Consider the following 23,024-nt stretch of genomic DNA (forward strand, 5'->3'; position numbering starts at 1 on the left):
CTGAGAAACATATAGATATTTTAATAGCTTTTTGTAAAAATAAGCAAGGATATGCTGGTCAACAAAGAAAGTATTGAGAAGTGAAAGAAGCAGTAACTAACTAGCTAACAAAAAGTAAATAAAAGTGAAGAAAAGACACTGGATAGCAAGGAATAAAAATTAGAAGATAGAAGGTGCACAAAGGTGGTAAGGAAGGACAAAGGTTAAAATGTTGAAGCTTACAAGATCAGAATAAGGTATAAGGATGTTTTATTTCGAAGTATAACAGAAGCAAAAGAATCCCAAAACAGTATTGTTCTAATTGTCCAAAAAGAATAGTTAATAGCAGTGTACAGTAAGTGGTTATTTCACTGAATGTTCCTTTTTGGAAAAAAAATTCAGAGCACAGAAAAATGATAAATCATCTTCCTATTTATAGCCATCTTAAATAGCAAGTTTAAATCAGAAAGTTTGGAAGCACCAAAGACTTTTACAAGAGCTGGAAAGGGAGCATGTCAGACTGTACTGTTGATTTTAGCTAGTCTTTGAACACTGGAGAAGTTCCAGAAGACTGAAAGAAAACCCATTCAGTGTCAATATTTTGAAAGGCTAAGCAGCATTGTCCTAATAATTTCTTTAATTTGCTAAGCTTTTATCTGGTGTAAAAGAACTTATACAGGATTTAAACTAATTATGAATACATTAATTAACTAGTATATTTATTAGTGGATAACATAAGCTGCTGGAGAATAGCTTGCCAAAATGCTGCAGATTATTTTTCTGGCCACCACTTTGGTTGAAAGTAGTATAATCAGGTTTCTACAAGACACATAATGTGATACTGAACATTAAATAATTAAAATAATTTAAAAGATTAAAAGTTTACATGACAATATATAGATTTAAAATAGTCTCAAAAGCTAAGCATATATAAGAAATCAGACACATACTTAGAAGCAGAGAAATTATGTATGTGCTTATAGCACATATGAAAAATGAGACTCTAGTCGGGCCTTACACTATTTGATTCTTGGCCTTAGTATGACTTAAAGCTTTTATCAAAAATCTGGAAGAAAACATGAGAACCTTGAATGTTGTACTTAGAGAAACTTTGGAGAAGTAAGTGATGATGAGGGCTGATCTGCATAGAGTACTAAACCAGTAGACCCAGTGGTAAATGATTCAATAAAGAGACCATAACTGTCTTTGTATCTACCCCTTGGGCCACTAATTCTGAAACAGAGAAGCAACAGCTCTGAGAGTGGACTGGACATCACACAACTATGAACACATTACATGGCTGTAAAGCTGGCAAGTCTCAGTCAGACTTAATGTATCAAGAAGGGGGTAACTGAGTTGGCACTCAAGGATACACATTTTCTTGTGCATTTGGCACTGACACAGCTACTACCTGGTGTGTGCAGTTTAGGTACTTCAAGCTCACAAAATGGAAGAAAACATGCCTTTTACAGAATGACAGAAGCAGTTTACCTTCATCCATCAAAAGGGATTAATCGTTCAGGCTACATGGCTAGAGTGAAAGACATTAGACAACTAGAGTGTTTTCACACTAGCAGTAAAATCTGTGACACAACCAAATGCCTAGAAATTGAAGCTAGAGGAGCTCAGATAACAAACAAGAAGCTTTTTTTAACAGTAATGGGCAATTAAAATTACTTGCCCTAAATTTAAGTGGATTTTCTTTCACTGTAAACTTTCTAAACAAGATTGATTATCTTTATGAAAATTATTGTTGAGATGACAGCAACTGCTGGATTTGAAGGACTCAGGGAGGCCCACAGACTTGCCTAAGCAAGAGGTCTGTCTGGCAAACAACAATCACATCTGCTCACCTTATATTGTATTAGCCTCACTTAAATATGAAGTTAGCAAAAGCCTGTCAAAAGGCAGTAGATGGGATTTAATCACAGAAGTGAGGACTGCTAGGAGACACAGTAATTTATTTTCTTTATTATTTATCAGGGAAAACAAGAAACATGCCAGGAAGAGAGATAATGTTTCAGTCAGAAGAAGCAAGTTAAGAACAGAAAAATTACTGGAACAGAGAAGTATCTCAGAACAAGTTTAAAACAAAAATTAGATCATCTGAAAATAGGGACGAACCCAAGAAGGGATGGCCAGGATCCCAGAATCCTGAAAACAAGGCAGACTATTAAAAAAACATAGCTGCAAGAATTTTTAACTCCTCACCACTGCCAAGAGAGGTATCTGCTAAGAACCATAAAGAAAGTGATATTAGATGTGTGCTTACAGAAACATCTAGGGGAAAAAAAATCCCTAAATTTTCTAATCAGGAAGAACATATGATCTGTAAGTTATACAGTAGAATAAGTAAGCAGGGAAGAGGACAATATTAGCAAACCTGATTAAACCTAGTAAAAGGGTTCAAAAGGTTAAAAGCAGTAATACTGAATATTGAAAAGTATATTGAATTCACTTAATTTGAAAAAGCAGATATAGCAAAGAAATACTAATGGTATCAATAGATTATCAAACAGAACTGTAACAATTTGTTAGCTTCCAGAGAAGATGAAAAGGTAATGGAAAATGGATGCTGGCTGTTTTGGAATGAGATGAAGAGTAATACAGGAAAGGTAAGTTCTGAGCTCAGTCTTGATTACAATACATCAGCTAGGCAGCAATCTGAGTGATAAGGGACTGTCTTTGAATGTAAGATAGGAATGATGCTGGATCAAAATAAATCTGAAAAAATATCGAGGTACATAAGAAAACTGATAATACCATATATGTAAAATATGAAAACCATTGATAAATGGATTAAAAACAAAAGGAGACTATGTTCTCAGGCCTACTGATGGGCTACAAGATATTTGTAATGAAAGAAATCTGCTTCAATTGCAGTAGCAATAGGATCTTTGAAAGCATCACTCAAAAGTGGCAGTAGCAAGGTGAGTGGAAAAACCTGCTACAAATATGGTGTACCTGCATTGCATTAGGCTGCAACATGCAGAGGTACCCATGCTTGTTTCGAAGAGCAGTATGCTGGTCCCAACAGAGTAACATTCTGGGGCTTAATGAACTTGCTCACATATTATCTTTTCCTAAAGCAATTCATTAATTAGTATAAATGAGTCGTCTTCCTCTCCCTTTCCCCAAAGTCCCTATGCCAACACAAACCCATACAAATTAAAAAAAAAAAAATTTAAACCATACAATTTTCCTGTCGTAGGATTCTCCACTGCTGTATGTTGTAGCTAGTGTGGATGCACATTCTTCCAGATACCATGGCTTCTTCCCACTTTCAGCGGTGCTGCTTATGGAGATAGTATAGATGCTGTTGGTGTAGCCATCACAGGAGCAGTGGTCACGACTTCTTCCACCATTTCCAGATGCCCAAACGAAGACTGAACCTAAGCCTCTTCGTCCCTGTATGGAAACAGCACAAAAGATTTGATTAATAATAAAAAGATTAATAATTCTTTTCCCCTTCAACTGCTTAACAAACAGGTCTTTTCCCAAAAAAAAGACATCTGATGAGAGAAAGACAATAAAAGAAACTAGCTCAGTATGAAGAACCTGAAATGAAAATAGGATTTAGAAGAGTTCAGACTCAGACATCAGAAAAATTCAGAAAATGAGGGGTATGAACATAGCCTAGGAACAGCTTTAAAACAGTGTCTGTTTGTTGCTCTGCATCTATGCTATCTAGCCATACCAAGAAAGAGATGTTGAAGACTCAGAAGTATTAAAATATCATACTGTATTGGAAAAGGAAAAGAAATATCATACTTGAAATTAAATCCCTTTGTAATGCATTATACCTTTTATTTATTAATATGCTCTCAGCTATCTCTCCTCGGGTTGCCTTGTGGCAAGGTATAGTCTGGGTAACATTATACACTGTGAACTAGAACATCATTGTTTCACAGACACTGTAAATCACAGAATCAGAGAATACCTTGTGGAAAGGGACCCAGATCATCTAGTCCATCCCATCTTGTCCATTATGAATGCTATATGCACAACACAATATATAAACAAAAATGGACAAAAATAATAGATTCTTATAAACCTACCCTAATGAAGCACTAAAGCAATAGTTCAACACAACATTTTAAATGTATGTCTAGCTGGGAAAGTTACTTACGAAAGCATATTCAAAATTTCAAATGAGGACTTAAAATAGGTAATTTCACCTTGACTTTTTCTTAATGCACAGAAGTTTATATATAGTTTCCAAATGAATCAAAACATTTTTGGTGGTTCTCGTACTCTGAAATAGGCATTGATATGAAAACTGAAGATAATCAGTTACCTGTATCACTGATAGATGGGAATTAAGAGTTACTGACACATAGGTAATTGGGCTTACCCTTATTTATATTTACATATTTCATGCCAGTGAATAAAATTAAGATTCATGCAACTATATGATTTGCATTAATTAGAAGCACTCTCTATCTGGAAGCACATTATAGGAAGCACTGTTCAGATAGGAAGCACTGTTCAGCACTGTTCAGTGCTTCAGATAGGAAGCACTGTTCTGATGTTCACCAAAGAGCTAAATTTAACTTAGATTAAACCAAATTGTGTCACCGTTTCTGACATGACATTCTCTCCAAGCATGGGACATCTCTCCCAGTCATAATTATGCTAACGAAGAGCCTCATTGATACCTCATTTGCTTGCAACTCATCATGTATGTATGATAAATTAATGTTACAATACATAATACACCACTTTCTGCACATGAATTAATTGCTTGGCCATGGGGGTAGTTTGTGTGTTTGTTTGTTGTTTTTTTTTTCCAAACAGACTGCAACTGTGTACCACAAAAAACATAAAGACAGCTGCTGGACATCTACCAGGTCAACCTAAACAATTAGCAATATAGATTCATTTAATCCAGATGCTCAGAGGGGTTTCACTAGGGCTTTTTGAGCTAAGCATAACTGAACATACACCAACATAGGACAAAAAACCCTTCACAGTTCACAATCCAGAGTTTTCAAACACTGATGAATTTCATTTTGTGAGCTTTATAAAAGCATACTACCTGGAGAGACTCTTCTCTTCAGCATAGTAAGTTAAATATCAGATTCTCCCAGCTAGTGTTTATATAAGGTTATGTTCCCCAAATGCAACTTTTTATTAAAAAGCACTTCAAGCAGAGAAAAAAATCCCAGGGTGCCAAGTTAAATGTATTATGATATCCACATTCTCCAGAGAAAATCAGTCTGACCAGCTGGGAAGTGTAAATATTTCAACTTCTTTGACTTCCTTTAGTTGATCTTAGCTACTACACAAACAAAAAGACGCAAAATTCCTTTTTCTTTTAAAGACAACCTATATGAAATGTTAAAAGTCTCCTTCCCCACTTTACGAACTCTCACCAAATCAAATTCCCCTTTCTGTTTGGGGTTCTTGTCCTGCCTGCTTTTCTCAGCCAGCAGGGTCTGATTTGGAGCTTCCCAAAGCCAGTGGTTTTGGATAGGTTTTGCAATTTCATAGAGCTGGAACTGGTCTATGAAACAATCGTCTTTCATTCTATCATCCGGTTATATTCCTTTGCAGAACTTCTTACCCATCATTCTGAAAACATACTATGAGACAGATTTAAAGGAAGGGTAAATGGAAAGATTATTTTGTGCCTATTCACTGATTTATTATCCCAGCATGTAAGGGAGACAGAAATTAGAGCCCTCTCCTATGTTGTGGGGAATGGGATGGAGGATCATGCAAAAGATATGCCGATTCACTACTTCCTGATGTGCTCCTGTTTGACTTTTACTGGTTTTGGTTTGGCTTCATCCTATCATCTTTTGCAGTTAGATCATGTTTCCCAGCAGTATTCTATTATTTGCTTTCATCAGCTGTCTCCTCAACAGTCATTTTTGGCTTGTCTATCAATTCTGACATCTGTTTGAGAGTCATGTACAGATTCCTGTCCTACATTGTCTCTTAAAAACAACTTCTCTTTCCTATACATACACATACCCCAACAATGTTAATATATACTTAGGCAGGCAGAATACACAGAAAAAAGTGTATCGTGGAGACACACTTCAACCTCCAGAATATGTCAAAATATTCCACTGAAACCTCTTTTTGATGAATTTTCACGAGTTTCTGCTATCTGGAGAATTTTACATTTTTCTTCCTCATATGTGTTTGTCAAAACCACATTATATTACTACATTTGTTCAAATTGATACCCCATGGGAAATTCAGAATTAACTTACCAATCCAGCCACAAGAGAAGAAACAAGAATTCAGAATAATCAAACCAGAGATCCAAGGAGGAGGAAAATGGAACTAACTATTAATATTTTATCTAAAACTCCATCTTCCAGTTGTTAAAAAACAGTTTTGTAAAAAAAAAAAGAAAAAAATCTCAAACCCATAAGCATACAGGGAAATATCCCATCAGTAATAGTCCATCTGCCATTTTTCTGCTGTCATCATCAGCTGGGTTTGTCTACACACAGTAGAATAAGATGATTTGTTCCACTCGTGCAATGAAAACCTTTTTGCAGTAGGGTAGGACTCTGTAGTTTTTGTAAATTTTGCAGGAGTAACCCTTGAATTATTAGCTTCTCTGCAGAAATACTGTGTCCATATTTCTTTATATGCATATTTATGCTGCTGCACTAATAATGAAAAATGAGCTGCAAAAACAGATATGTGAATCCATTTTTGAGCACAAAATGTAGTCATGATGAAAACATGCCAATCAATGTTACAAATTCTGCAATGTAGTATTTAAAAATAATGAACACTGATTTATATTTTAATGTAAATGTCAGGGCTTTAAAAATAACAGCTGTTTGCACCCAACTATTCCCTTCCATGCTGTTTTTTGTAAACACTGATAACAAATATTTCTTCAAAACTAATGTCTCTTCAAATTATGTGAAGTATCAACATCTCTGTTACTGCAATAAAAATATAAGTACCAGGTGTAGTGACTAACAGAAAAGAGTATTTTCTAATATACAAAGAAAGAATTTCCATTCTTCTAATACACTGCAACACTGCACATTTAACAACTCAGCATTTCACAGAAAACAGCTGCATTACCTTCATTCTGGAAAACATGCTGAGGATCTTGTTCCTAGAAGCTTTTTGACAAAGCAAATGGTAGCCTTAAAAAAAATAAATGGAATAAGCAGACCTCCAAACTAATTTCAACCTGACTAAAACCATGTGTCAAGTAAGTAAGTTCTGGTTTATATTTACTGACTATTGTTAAACTACCATTTGATTTTCTCTTTCTCCATGTTTCTAAACACTCTGCTTTAATTCAACAGATGCAGTCATGCTCAGGAAATTATAAACTTGCAAGCAACTATACCAAACAAGTAATTAGAGCAACAGCATCAGCTGTCCTACTGTATGTGAATGCCATTCCCAATTGGTCTCCTTTAAATACATATGGTTAAGTAACATTTGGACTGTGTTATAAAGTTAAGATAAACACACATGCAAGCCACTCTGTAGCTTTTACTGTTTGTCTAAATCTATCATCTGTCATCTGCCAGATGCCCAAGGGTGTCAAGATGAAAAGTCAATCCTTGAGCTGTCAAGGAAGGCATGTGTAATTTATTAATCAAAAGCAAAGGTGTATTTACAAACCACATGGGTACAACTTGAGCAAAATTTAAAAGAATTATTGAACTATAGCAGAGGCATAGACCAGGGTGGAGCAGTGTGCAACAAAGTACGCTCAGTGCTTGTCCTATGATGTTAAAAATGCATTACCTCTTCCTCTAGCTTCAGCGCTGTTTCTGATCTTCCATTTGCAATGATAGCTACGGACTCCCTCTTACAAACTCTGCAAGGTGTCTGTAACCGCACTTATGGTTGTCAGTGCATATTTCAGACCATTATGAAATGTTCTCCATTTGTTTTGTCAACTTTCTTAAACTGCATAAATCAATTGCAAAAAAAAAATCAAGTGTTCCATTATGGAAAAGATAAAGTCTTTTACTGACAGCTAAGACTTGCTATTGACCTAGTCACAGTCCAATTTCCTAGCACATTTTCTGAGCAAAGCCAGTGTGCTCAACAGACAGCTGATCTTGAACAAAATGGTCTCAGGTCATTGACAAAAAGTCCCCAAGGCAGAAACTGCACCTGTAAAAGCACAGCACAAGAATGTGGGGGCCTTCCCATTTATTTTTTGCTACTGCCTCCTTTTCCTTGGTCAGCAAGTTGCAAGTAAGGTAAGTGATATGAAAGCTCTTTTTTTTTTTTTCCAGTTCAACAGCACGGAAGGGTTAGTCTGCCAAGAATCTGAGCCAGTATGAACATGTTCATAATGACATCTGCAGAATTTCCTAACACTACGAAAAGAACATCCCCCACTCCAAGTGTGTGTGCTTGTCTATATGTGCATGTATACAAATAAACCCCATCTTTATGAGTGAATGCTGTAGCAGTACATGCAGGAACCGTTATAAGGTAAAGGTCTTCACACATTCATCTAAGGACAACCAGCAGCTCCACATACTTTCAACTTGCTTCCAGCACACTTACATCTGATAAAAACAGTTTCCATTTATGAGTTATATTTTGAGACAGTGAAGCAAGGTCTATTCACATTACTTTACAAAGTCTAGACTGGACATTCATCCACTGTTTACAAGTAAAGCTGTCATAATTCAGCCTGTGAATCCTAATGATTTAATGCCCAGGAATCATGTGCCCCACTAACCCTCCCTGCCTGTGGACAAGTTGTTGTCTCTACAGAAGTGAGCAAATTTACTAAGGCAGAGGAAAAAAATGTAAAGCAGCAGGAAAGGCAGAACCACTGACCTGGAGTAATCAGAGTTACAGGGGTTGCAGCCAAGGAGAGGTAATTTGCCACCACATGCGCTGGAAATCACACACCCATGAGCAGAAAACAAATAATGAAAATTTAAAATGAAGAGAGAAGGAGGGACACTCTATCCACACCTAGAACCTAAATGTTTAATTTCCTCTATTCTCCCCTATACTGTTCTAAAATTACTTCATGCTTCCAAGAAGAAAAAATACTGTCAGGAAGTGAAACTGATCCTGATATGGAAGCTGAAAAAAGACCTTAAAAGCTAATTTCTGAAGAGGAAATAACTGAATGTGTGGAACAGAGATCAGTACTCTGAAGATCTAAAAAAAACCTACTATGCAGGTATGATTTTGAGTGTGCAGCACTGCACAACCACTGTAGGGCCAGGTACCAAGGATCACAGCACCCTAAGAGACGCACATATGAGAGGCAGCATCCTTTTGCTTCCAGCTTCATTGATCTCTGTGCTTCCTGGGAGCTGGATACCACTGCCCTGTATCGAGTTGCAGTGCTGCCAGTCTTCTGACTGGCAGCATTCTGCTTTTGAGAAGCAGCACCTCCCAGCTCCTGCTGAGTTTTACCAGTTCACTTAACCTCTAATCTGGGAATGTAAAATACTCAGGCACACAACTCTTAAAAGATTGCACAACACTCTCACTTGAAAGCAGGCATCTCCAAAACAGATAACATTAAACTTAAGAGTCCAACCCAGCAATTCTGAAGTGCTACCAGAAGATAGCCAAACAGATAATTTATTACTAAAACGGCCTCCTTGGGTATTAAAAGCAAAAACTCATGAACAAAATGAGAAATTTCTGAGGCCATTAATTCTATTGAGGTATCCATACTCTTAGAAAAAATCACATTAATTCATTAAAGATGAGCATCAGTTATATATATGAAGAAATTAGTAATAAAGCTAACAGGTGTACATAAATGAAGATGCATGTTTGAGGGAATGTGTGTTTATAATAGTAGTCATGGTTTTACTCTCAGGAAAACTATGAAGTCAAGAAATTACTTCCTACTGCTGGAACAGGCATACACAATACATATTCAAAACAAAAATCTGTCACTACTTACAGAAGCAACAATTATATTGTTGAAAAGGCAACTTGTTACTAATAAAGTTAAGCTCTTTGGCTACTTCTGAACCAGCTTCTCAGAAAAAGAAAGACCAAATAATTAACCATGACAAAAAGAAGGAAAAAATATTCTACTAGCTCAGAGGATATTATACCTTTAAACTACCAAGGCATGAAAATATTTCAATGTGTGCATAAAAAAAACCCTTTTCTGAATAACTACAAGCACCCATGCATTAACACAATAATTATTTGGATACATCAGTGGAACAATTCAACAGGCATCCTTGCATGTGGTGTGTTTTTTATTTTACTCTTCACTAGAACAACAGCTTAAACAGCTCCAAGATATTCCCTGCAGAGCTATAATTACTGCTTAAAGTGCAACCAAAAGAAGTGTTGGCTGAAACCTGAAATGTGAACATGTGCAATACCAGAATTAATCTCCCATTTTTCCTAAATAAAATAGAGCCAGCTAAAGGGCTGTCTGAACTGCAGTTCTGGTTAAGGCTGTCTTTACATTTTATCATTACTATTGTTGCTGTTTATGATATTGTAACGGGATAAACCAAGCTGAACATTATAAACACCTGTGACAAAAAAAAGAGAAGGGTTTTTCAAAATTCCTGTTGCACAAAGAGCTTTTAGTTAATGACAGGTGAAATTGAAACAATGTTTTAAGTATGTGTAAAATCACTCCCTCAAGGTTTTGGGCCTTAAACTTATGTTAAATTCTCTGCACAAAAAACTCTTGACCCCAAACTTCCAGCTGTTTGCTTTTCAGAAATCTATTTTTCCATGTGACACACAGAAATACAGAGATTCTGCTATTGTTCAAGTATATGAGCAAAATGGATATATGATTTGCCCAAAGTAAACAGCTTCATCTTTTAAAAATGCACTCTCTTAAAAGTATGTATTTAAGTGTATGGAAAGAGGCCCATGTGCCAAAGCTGCTTTTCAGTATTTGCTTTCCAAATTAAGATTCACCCCACAACAAAAATGGTATGTTTTCTTAATGTTCAAATGTATCACCTGTTTCAGGCTGGGCACTCAAAACTGGGGGCTATTTTTGACAAGTCCAAAAGCAGTAATGATATTCTGGCTTGTTACCACAGTTTCCATATATGTGTGAGATTGGATGAGGTAACTAAACAGTTTTGGTTTCCAGTACACTTTGTGACATTGTAAGGAAACCGGACATTTTGAGGTATATTTTCCTGTAACTCTCATTCCAAATTTTCCTGCCTTTTAGGATTTGTATATTCCATTGAATGTAATGTAAGAACATTTCTAGTATATTATTTCTTTTTCTGCCTTTTTTTTATACTACACATTAAGTCTCTTTGGAAAAGCTCAAGTTTTCACAGAAAGCAGAGAGAAATTTTAAGGTTAGCTTTGTATCTATATTTCTGAAAGAAAAAGAGCATAATATTGAAGTTAATCCAGGAATCACTGAGCCTAAAGTCTCTTTCATTTACTGGAAAGCAATACCGCTAATTCTACTTTGAATACTGAAAGTTGCTAACTATGTGCAAGTATTAGAGCAAAGAATTATTATGAGCTTAATGACGTGTCAAGGTTGTCACCTTATTTTTACCAGTCATTCTCAGTCTGGAGAAAACGAAATCTGGTCAAGTACAAACAGCATCTGCAGAGTCATTAAAGCATCCTGAGATATAAATATCAGTCAAATGTAAGATAGTAAGACCTAGAAATGCAGCTCCCTGGATTAGTAAAAGAAGATGAATATGAGCATGTACAGGGAATAGAGAAACAGTACTATTCATACAGAGAGACGGCTACAGCTTCCGTGCCAAATTCTCCCATCAAGACCTGAAAAAATGATGCAGGAAACACAAAGTATTTCAGAAAGAACTACAGGAATGAACTGTGGTTTGGAAATTTTGACTAACATAAGGAAACTGAACATGCAAACCATTAGTGTTAAGTCTGTAGAACAGGTTTTGCAGGACAGAGTAAGAGGCACCAGCATTAATGGAAACATACACTTTAGAATAATAGCTGAATCTGCTAAGTTTTTCTCTGATAAGTTATTTTATGCATAGAAATGCACCAGAACCCATCTGTCTGGCTTCTGCACAACATGCACTCAGCCCTCCAAGAAACCAGTAATGAAAATAAAAATCCTCAAGGGTTAATACAACAATAATTTGCCTGTAGAAATGGTTGCACCAGAGATGATGTGGACTGTGATGAAGAAGCATGAGGGGTTAAGGAAGTCATAAGTGTTGTAAGGATGAGCTGGAGAAAAAAAGTTATCAGGAGGTTTTGACATAAAAACTTGTTAATAAATGTAGTAATTATGATCACCTGAATTCAAGAATAGAATTCAGGCTGGAGGATGTGAAGAAGTACCACTGATGAGCAAGGAGACTGACAGCCTAGTTTTTGAGCATCTAAAGTGTGGCTTGTTTATCTTATCAAAGTGAAGTCTGAGAGGGGACTGTCTTCTATAAATATGTCAGAAACAAAAATGGAAGGCGAAAAGGTATTTAAGCTGAAGCACAGTTTTTGTCCAGGGGCAAAAAAATGGTCAGAAAAAGCGCGTAAGTAAACCCAGCTGTAACTTAGAAGAAAGTTTCTAACCAACAAGTTAGTGATGGCTGTGAAACAGTCTCCCAACAGAAACAAAGGGGAAAAAATCTTCAAATTCATTCTAGAACAGAAATTGATGAATGTATTTATAAGACATGATGCCTGTGATAGTAGAGAACTGTACTGGATGACCTACATGGTCATTTCCTGTCTTATGTGCCTATGTTCCAATTTAATTTATCCCACAGATCACTTGGCCAGAATCTGTAACTACTTACACGTGGAGATTCTAACACTGTAAGATGCACCGAAGTATAGCAGAACAGACATTTTACAACGGAAAGGAAACTTGAAAATTTAGATAAGCAACAAGCTACGTATTTTTCACAGTGAAGGTTAGTGACCTGCACAGACATTGACATAACAGGTTTCATCTTTTGACTCTTCCCAAAAGATGTACAGAAATTAGAAAATAATAGATGGATCAAGAAAACAGGGATATTGATGCCCTGATAATTAGATGAAATTTTGCTGATCTGGCTTATTATGAAGGCTATGACTTGACAATTGTCTTTTCTGGCGTTAAAACTATGAACACTGTTTAAAACCAATGGTGCTCATGTTAAAATGCCGTTATGACTTTTCCATTCTGGCACATAGTTAGCATCCACTTCTTGTACAGAGCCTCCAAAGTGTAACTCAGTCTGCTGGAGTAACTATAAAATCACATGTTCAGATATTACATCATAGATGCAATAGGGATACACAGTAGATATGCAAATTGTATAACAGATAAATGTCGGCTTCATTTGGAGCTCGGCTCAGATGCCGCTATACAAATGCCAGTAGCATGGGGAACAAACAAGAGGAATTAGAGAGGTGGGCACATCTACGGGGCTATGATATAATAGGCATCACTGAAACATGCTGGGATGGCTCCTTTGACTGGAGTGTTGGAATGGAAGGTTACAGGCTTTTTAGAAAAGACAGGCCTGGTAGGAGGGGAGGGGGAGTTGCCCTTTATGTTAGGGATAGGCTGGAGAGTATGGAACTCCATCTGGGGACAGGTGATCAGTTAACAGAAAGTTTGTGGGTCAGGGTTAAGGGGAAATTGGTGATGGGACACATTACTGTGGGGATCTGTTACAGACTCCCTGATCAAGGGGACTCTGCGAACGAAGAACTCTACAGACAAATAGGAAAAGCCTCACACTCACAGGCCCTTGTTCTCATGGGGGACTTCAACCACCCTGACATCTGTTGGAGGGACGGTACGGCCTGGCACAAGCAATCCAGGATGTTACTCGATTGTGTGGAAGACAACTTCCTTCTGCAAGTAATAAAGGAGCCGACGAGGAGAGGTGCCCTGCTTGACCTCGTGCTCACCAACAGGGAAGGGCTCGTTGGAAATGTGACTCTCCAGGGAAGTCTTGGATGCAGTGATCACGAGATGGTCGAATTCGAGGTCCTCAGGACAGTGAGAAGAGCGTGCAGCAAGCTCACTGCCCTGGGCTTCAAGAAAGCCGACTTTGGGCTCTTCAGGAACCTGCTTAGCAAGGTTCCATGGGATATAGCCCTAGAGGGCAGGGGGGCCCAAGACTCTTGGTTAACATTCAAGGATCACCTGCTACAGGCTCAGGAGTGTTGCATCCCGACTAGAAGGAAGTGCAGCAGGAGGGCCAGGAGACCTCCTTGGATGGATAAGGAGCTGCTGAGAAAAATTCACAGGAAAAAAGAGGCTTATAAAAGATGGAAGCAAGGACAGGTGGCCTGGCATGAATACAGGGATGTTGCCTGGGAAGTTAGGGACCAGGTTAGGAAAGCTAAGGCCCAGGTGGAGCTAAACTTGGCAAGGGATGTTAAAGATAACAGGAAGGGATTTTATAGGTATGTAGCGGCTCAAAAAAAAGACTAGGGATAACATAGGACCTCTCGGAAGCTTTCGGGAGAACTGGCAACACAGGATTTGGAGAAGGCTGAGGTTCTGAATGGCTTCTTTGCCTCGGTCTTCACTGGTAAAGGCTCTGACCGCATTACTCAAGTCTTGGAAGGTGGATGCAGGGACTGTGAAAATCTAGACCTTGGGCCCACTGTACGAGAGGATCGGGTTCGAAACCATCTTAAGGGCTTGAACATACACAAGTCCATGGGACCTGATGAAATCCATTCACTAGTCCTGAAGGAGCTGGCGAATGAAGCTGCAAAGCCACTGGCCATCATATTTGAAGCAGGGCTTCACTAAAGGGAAATCCTGCCTGACCAATTTGGTGGCCTTCTATGACAGGGCCACAGAAATGATGGACGGGGTGGAGCAGTTGATGTCATCTACCTGGAATTGTGCAAAACGTTCGACACTGTCCCACACGATATCCTTGTCTCTAAATTGGAGAGATATCAATTTGTTAGGTGGACCACTTGGTGGATAAAGGACTGGCTGGATGGCCACACATGAAGAGTTGTGGTCAACGGTTCAATGTCTGGCTGGAGACCAGTAACGACTGGTGTCAATCAGGGGCTGATGTTGGAACCGGTCTTGTTCAACATCTTTGTTGCTGACATGGACAGTGGGATTGATTGCGCCCTCAGCAAGTTTGCCGATGACACCAAGCTGTGTGGTTCTGTGTCTGTTTTCTTCCCATCCCTTTTCTTCCCTTGTCTTTCTCTCTCCTGTATGTTGACAGGAGACTTCTGTGGTAGAAGTGCCTTCTGCTCCCAGCAAACATGTTGAACACACAACCTGCAGCTGGTGAAGTGAGGGAGATGAGAAGGGGTAGTGATGATGTTAGGCACCAAGCTGAGCTCTCACAAAAGGTTCAGCCACAAAGCATCTGATCATTAATGTCCATCAAATATTTTAGCTTGTGTCCAGCTTGCTAAGCAGAATGGTGTCATGGCAATAAGATAAAGGCCCCTCTACCAAAAGGTTCCTTACCTCTCCAGCCTCTTAGGCTATACTGAGGATAACCTGCCCTGCCACTGACTGGGACACCTTATGGGTACTGCGAAACAAACAACATAAACCATACAGCTGGTGAGATGTTTGGAGAGGTGAGATAACCAGCTCTTTGAAAACCTACGATGTAAAATATCAACAGGGGTCACACATCCAGAAATGTGTGACCATTAGGTCTTTGACAAACAGCAGTGAAAGAACAAGTCATAGTATCTGAAATGCATTACTCCCCCAATGAAGTTGAGACTGATCCCAGAACAACAGGCTTATGAAGAGAAATGAACTAGACTGAATGCTGTATCATAGAGCCATGAATTAGGAAGCCTAAGTCTTTAAGCACAAGTGCTTATAGCATTGTGTTTATAAACTGTGAGATACAGACATTAATCTCAAAATCTAATGGAACTTTAGTTTTATCTTTCTGAATCAAAGAAAGGCTTTTGTGTTCTCCCTTTTGTCCCAGACTCAACACAGGCTTATTACACGATTTGGCCACAACAATGTTTTGCAATGCTAAGTCTGTTTGTTCTTGAACAAAGCGTGAAATGTGACACTGCATACCTAATCTTCTCTTGAATATGTTACTTTTGGATATGCTGCCCTTCATCTGTTTTTTTTTCAGGCAAGTTCTGTGTGATTATAATGGAATTGCTTTTGAGATTATTAGGTCTACAACTTCCAATACATTGGTATTTAAAACACAAACCTCTTGAATTTTCCACCCTTATTACTACATTATTTCCAAGAAAAGAACCTTGTCAAATGGAAGTATGATATAAAGGGAGCTTTTATATTTGCACAAAAACTGTTTGATAGCAAAGTCTACAAGGTTTCTCCTTGAATTCAAGTATGTAAGTTTAATAGAATTAAACAAAATACTCTAAAGATGACAGAAAACCATGGTACTTGAGGAAGGTTTAAAATATAGTTTCCTCTTCTTTACCTTGATCCTGGGCAGAATTTTGAAAGCATATTTAACTTGTGGGTTAGGTAGTCTTTTCATAAACTCGGTTATTACTCAGTATCCTTTCTTTACATAGATTTGTCTATTTCAATTCATGGCATGTGGTGTCTCTGTGGGACTTTATAGAAAAACTGTACATTCATTTATCTTTGTTATTTTCTGCAGGATTTGGAATGAGTAATCATATTAGCTCAGCAGATTTAAAAATAATAACAGTTCTAAAACACCCTGCAAGAGCTGTTAATTGGAATAATATGTGCTAAAGATACACCAGACATTATTTTCATGGATTCCAGTCTCTCAGCAAACTGAACAAGATACTGTGGTTCTTGCATCCATTTCATTTTTACTTCATGAATATAACAAAACAAAGGGAATAATTCAGTTAAATTATATTCTAATCAAAGTACCACCTCTGATTCTCCTAATTAAATAAGCTGAGCATAATTTCTTTCTGAGATGCTTTTAAAAAATCTTTACCTTTTACTTTGCTCTCCTATTTTTAAAAAATAATATCCAGTTGTGTGTACATACGCACAAAATAGAAGAATATAAATCTTGAACATCTGTGTAGATCTCAACGAGGTGCCAAATTTTTTGGTACCATTGTTACTTCAGTTTACACCACATATGCTATAGTAGATGTAATACTGTAGTTGTTCCGTTAGATATTTCTATAAAAGGAAGGTCAAGATCTGTTAACAATGTAATAAGCATTTTTGTCTGCCTATTATTATTTGCACAACTACTGTGACTGCTTGGGGAAATCTATGTTTGGCTGAGTACCTAGTCATTATCTTGCACAATGATCTGATTTTAAGGTATATTTTGGCACAGAGATAATTCATATCTTCTTCTCCTATTTGCCTCATCTTTTAAAATGACACATCTTATGACAGTCTAAGGAAATACAGAAAAAGTACCTTTCCCTGAAAGAAGAAGAACAGGTTCATCTTAAAGTAATCTGTGGTCTGGAAACTAAGTCTGTTAAGGAAGGTGATAATTGAGACATTCATTTACAATCCTTCATATTACATTTTGAAGAATAAAAATTAGAGATTAAATTTAAACATTCTGTATTTCTTATCAATATGATTTTATGGAGGTTTTAAAGAAAACTTTTATTTCCTCAGTACAAGTGAAAAAGCTTTGTTAGTCAGAGCCAAACAGAATTTCCAAATATACGGAAATATTTAGATCTATTCAACTCTGCATGTGCAACTTTGGCAGAACGAATAGTCAGTAAAATGGAATAGAAGTTAACTGCAAAAAAAATTTACTTGCATTAAATAAGGCTTCTAATATTTTTTTTTTAAAAATATACCAAACTTTTTCTGCATTGTTATCACAAAAAAGACCACCACAGAATTTCAAATTAAATACAATGTTTCCTCCATATACTGGTATTTACTAAAGTCATAGAACAACATGCTGGTAAAATGGAATTCATCTGGGTTCTGTAGGGTATCCTCTCGTATTACAGCTATAATAACAACAAGGGAACAATAATGCTTGTAGACAAGATCCATGCTCTTGGGAAATTATTCCACATTCTTGGTTTATTCCAGATTTATTCCCAGTTTGAGATTACAACGAGGAAATGGCTGAGTTCTTCTGGTACAGAAATTTGGGCTGAACTTTCCAAGAGCATCTTACCTACATGAAATATTACATTTCAACTAACACATACAGAAGTTTAAATATAACATTTTTTTTTCTTGAAATTCCTCTGCATTCTGCAGTTGCATTAGGGTCCCCTTCATCATTTTATTATTTTTCTTCTCTGTGGTCACTGTTAAAACAGTAGTAAACACTAGTTGGGTAATAGGAAGTGCTGATATTCCATCTGAAAGATGGAGAAGCAGTAAAGGAGATGCATTTGGCCTTCTATGTTGTTCTAAGAGAACTTCAATAACTACTATAATAATGATTACTAAATACAGCAGAGTTCTCTGAGGCAGAATCTATCAGTGTCCTTATAAATGTAGCTAACTGCTAAGACACTGGAATTTCTAACACGGTAAAGTTCAGTACATGCTTGAATATTTTGTTACAGAAGGCTTCACCTATTGCGTAATGTACAAGAAGCAAAAGCATATACCTGCAGCTCCACACCAACTGATCATCTTATGACCAAGTAAAAGGAAGGCAGTGGTCCATGGCTATGTGGTTAGTAAAGCATTTGTAGAATTGAGTTTGAGGTACATGTCTTTAACATCAACATGTAGCATTGAAAGCTCACAGTCCCTGTTGTTATTTTAGTGTTTCAGTAACTTCATACTGCTAGGTAGTTGAGCATGTATTAATCATTCACTTTTGAGGACAGAAAGGTGGGGTGAGAGTAAGAGAACCAAAATAAGCCTGGGATGCAGCTGTGAATAGTTGTGAGCTCCCACCTCCTAGGTTTCTGCTGCTAGGCAATGTTTATGGTGATACTGGGTATCAATTTTATGATGCATTTATTTACAACTTACAATTAAGTGTACCATAACCATGTGAAAGGCTACACTGTGCATACAGACTGTCAGCCTGACCAGGTGGTCTTGTAAATCTATTACCACTCTGCACCTATTGCTCCTGTTTGCTTCTGATGATATACCTTACATAGAATCATAGAATCATAGAACAGTTAGGATTGGAAAGGACCTCAAGATCATCTAGTTTCAACCCCCCTGCCATGGACAGGGACACCTCACACTAAACCATATCACCCAAGGCTTCATCCAATCTGGTCTTGAACACTGCCAGGGATGGAGCATTCACAACCTCCCTGGGCAACCCATTCCAGTACCTCACCACCCTAACAGTAAAGAATTTCTTCCTTATATCCAGTCTAAACCTCTGCTGTTTAAGTTTCAACCCATTACCCCTTGTCCTATCACTACAGTCCCTAATGAATAGTCCCTCTCCAGCATCCCTGTAGGCCCCCTTCAGATACTGGAAGGCTGCTAGGAGGTCTCCACGCAACCTTCTCTTCTCCAGGCTGAACAGCCCCAACTCTCTCAGCCTGTCTTCATACGGGAGGTGCTCCAGTCCCCTGATCATCCTCGTGGCCCTCCTCTGGACTTGTTCTAACAGTTCCATGTCCTTTTTATGTTGAGGACTCCAGAACTGCACACAGTACTGCAAGTGAGGTCTCACGAGAGCAGAGTAGAGGGGCAGGATCACTTCCTTTGACCTGCTGGTCATGCTTCTTTTGATGCAGCCCAGAATACGCTTGGCTTTCTGGGCTGTGAGTGCACACTGCTGGCTCATGTTCATTTTCTCATCGACTAACACCCCAAAGTCCTTCTCTGCAGGACTACCATGAATTTCCTTTTTGCCCAACCTGTAGCTGTGCCTGGGATTGCTCCCACCCAGGTGTAGGACCTTGCACTTGGCATGGTTAAACTTCATGAGGTTGGCATCAGACCACCTCACAAGCGTGTCAAGGTCCCTCTGGATGGCATTCCTTCCCTCTAGCGTATCAACAGAACCACACAGCCTGGTGTCATCGGCAAACTTGCTGAGGGCACACTCAATTCCATTGCCCATGTCAGTGACAAAGATGTTAAACAAGACCGGTCCCAACACCGATCCCTGAGGGACACCACTCGTTACTGGTCTCCAGCCGGACATTGAACCATTGACTACACTGTTTGAGTGCGACCATCCAGCCAGTTCTTTATCCACATTAATATAGTCTCTCAGTGTCAGACACTGTCTTTTACACACAGCACAGATCTTCCAGGCTGAATGTTGCCAAAATCAGTCTTGGCATGCCTGGTTGAAACACTTACTGATTTCAACAATATCTGCATTTTCACTTGCTGAACAGTGTTACCATGTTCCAGGAACTACGTTCTGGGTCCACTATGGTCCGACAGTTTCAGTCTCTTTAAACATTTTTTTTAATTAATCTCTTCTTTTCTGACCCAAGAGCCACCCACCACTGAACCAGCAAGTCTTTTGCTGCATCCAAAATAATGCTCAGACCTTCAAGTGAGAAGCTTTAAAATCCTTTCCATGAGTTCTATACAGTGGAAAAAGGTGTGATCACTGGAAGATGAGGAATTCCCTGATCTATTTAGCAGGCAGGAGGGTAAAAGGAAGAACTAAAAACTGGCCTCTGACATCAAAAGCTCCTCTAACTACTCATTTCCATCCATGGTCTTATTTGTTTGACAGTAACGTATTAAAAAAATCTAAAAAGGTCTTATATTTTGTCCTATAGGAGCATTTGGGATTTTGTGTGTTGTATTACTGAAGATGTCTGGGCTATACCACAGAGAAAATGTGATAGCCCAAACTTGTAGAGAAATGTATATATAAGTTATAAATAGGTTGTAAGTTCTGAGGAAGAACAGACATAAATGCTGAAAGAAACACGGGTGTAGACTATTTAGCCCCCAACTCCCTATTAAAATTATCAAACTTCCATTAAGAAATCAAGCAAAACAAAGCAATGATAGAAGGAGGAAAGAGGCGAAAACAAGGCTTTTGCTTTTAAATTTCTCTGCAATTCAGATTTGATGACTTGTTACTGCTGTGCAAAGTAGCATTTTTCAGTCTTGTTTCTTCTTGCAGAGTTACATCATCACCTCAGAGCAGTTTTAAAGGACACTGAGGATGCCATATCCCAGCTGAAAATGAACAGAGCTGATACTTCAGGAAGGACTGACCATCAGGTCACTATAAAAGGAAAATGCATTTTTAGTTTTACACAAAGAAAGCTTTTCTTTCCTTCAGAATCCTCTCCTCTTCCCCTTGCTGTGTACTAGCACATACCAAGCACATGTACCCTTACACTTGCACACAAAAGCAGATCCAGGAAATAACACTTTGATGCCAACCTACCATTCTGATGCCATTCTCAAAGGCCTGACGTGCTAGAGATGCAGGTCCATCCACAGTCTTACCGTCGTCATCAGGCCCCCAGCTGGCACTGTAGATGTGGATATGCTGGGGATTAAGGCTTAGAGACTTTGCTTCTACCATGTCTGTCACATCTCCATCCAGCATCCGTACACCTTCAGAATGAAAGATAAAATGAACAGGACCAACCAACACAAAATACTTCTTTGGTTTGTTTTTTCTTCCTTAGGGAAAATTGTTAAGACATTGGACTGAATGATCACAGGAATTTAAACTGCTGTTTTAAAAAACCCCAAAACCTCTCTCAGTATGAGCTTTTCCAATAAAAAAAAAATCTCTAGATGAAAAAATACAAAAAGTAAGCAATATTTTGGTGTTTCTTCGAGTTAAAAAAAAACTATGAGTCATTTAGCTACTATACAGACTTTGAACTCCAGCAACAAAGTTTCATGCTAGAGAAAACTTAAAAATGTACTTGAGCCTTGAAATGCTTGTGTGTCTCACTTGAAGATATGATTTTCTTTTTCCTTTTATACAGCAGTGAAACTGCAGCACTTACTTTGAGTCATTCATAGTCCTTTGTACATTGACAAATGTAATAAAAGGATTACTCTATCCCAAAAAAGAAACTGGGAAAAAACTCATGTGTACAGACTGATTACCATATACAGTATCAAGACAATCAGAGGAAGTTACCAACAAATACTCTATATGTAACATTATTCAACCTGAAACTATATTCTGAACATCCTCCTCTGTGCAGAAGTTTTTGTAAGGTATAATTTGAAATTCTTGTGTTAAAAGAATCCATTCATGTGTGTTTGGACAAGTCAATGTGCCAGCCCTTCCAAAGTGAGTGCCCACATGATGTTTTAAGATCACTAGATTGAATAAGGTAGTCTTAAATCTGGAAACAAATTAAATCTTGAATTTGTTTCTTTTGACTAACTGTAAGATTTTGACTGAAGTTAATTCTGACTGAGAAAAACACCAATGCCAGCTTTAACCTAAGCAAGAAACTACATATAGCTAACATAAAATTTTATCAAAGGGGTGTTAAATATTAAATAATTAGCATGTAACTGTATGATAGTATAATGACTGATTCCACAAATAACAAGTTTGATGCTTTTTCCATTTTAAAAGGCCACTACTATTTATAAGCCAAATTTACATATTTTTAATTACAGACACATTTTATTTTGCTCATGAGCTCAGACTGAAGTAACTTGAATGTTTACCAAGGCCTTAACTTCCAATTAACAAAAGGCAGAGGGGGAGTTTTGTGGATAGAGGGTGCTTTTCTTTCTTACTCTAATTGACTCAGAAATGAAAAGTGATCGTATTTCTACATTCATACAAAAGCTGACCATGTTTTGTGAGATAATAAACTTTTACAAACAGTGATCTCACTATGAACTTTATAAAAAGGACATTAAACCAACTCTGGGGTTCTCTAGTTTTATTTTTCTTCCTCAGGATAATCTCAGAAAATTAATGATGGGTGGAAGTTGTGTTCTCCATTTTTTTCAAGTACACTAAAATATATCTAGTTCTAATAAAGACAATAAAAGGTATACTGCTTTTGAAAGAAGGAAAATAAAGCTTTCCTATATGTCTCTGTTACTATGTAGCAAGCCTAAATAATAGTACATCCACCTGGTGAACAGTAACTCCAAATCCTGCCATAGGCACCTGAAATAATTCACACCAAGGGTTTTTTGCTAATGGTGAAGTGGTCAAATCTAAAGCAACATGGAAAAAGGCTGTGACTCAGCTGTTGCCCTCTGTGGCCAACAACTAATAGACATGCTTCCA

The 23,024-nt window shown here is 37.8% G+C and overlaps 1 protein-coding gene across 2 annotated transcripts in view; it reads right to left on the minus strand.

Annotated features, from left to right (window-relative positions):
- Positions 1 to 23,024, minus strand: part of PCSK5 (proprotein convertase subtilisin/kexin type 5) — a 261,360-nt gene that overhangs the window by 131,012 nt on the left and 107,324 nt on the right. For both annotated transcript variants that reach the window (XM_034072696.1, XM_034072697.1), the window contains exons 7-8: positions 21,189 to 21,361; positions 3,175 to 3,387 (exon numbers count right to left, since the gene is read on the minus strand). In XM_034072696.1, the coding sequence (XP_033928587.1) occupies positions 3,175 to 3,387; positions 21,189 to 21,361 (386 nt within the window). The remainder of the gene's footprint in view (positions 1 to 3,174; positions 3,388 to 21,188; positions 21,362 to 23,024) is intronic.

This window comes from Melopsittacus undulatus, chromosome Z (genome assembly GCF_012275295.1).
Source record: "Melopsittacus undulatus isolate bMelUnd1 chromosome Z, bMelUnd1.mat.Z, whole genome shotgun sequence".
In the NCBI taxonomy this organism is placed as follows: domain Eukaryota; kingdom Metazoa; phylum Chordata; class Aves; order Psittaciformes; family Psittaculidae; genus Melopsittacus; species Melopsittacus undulatus.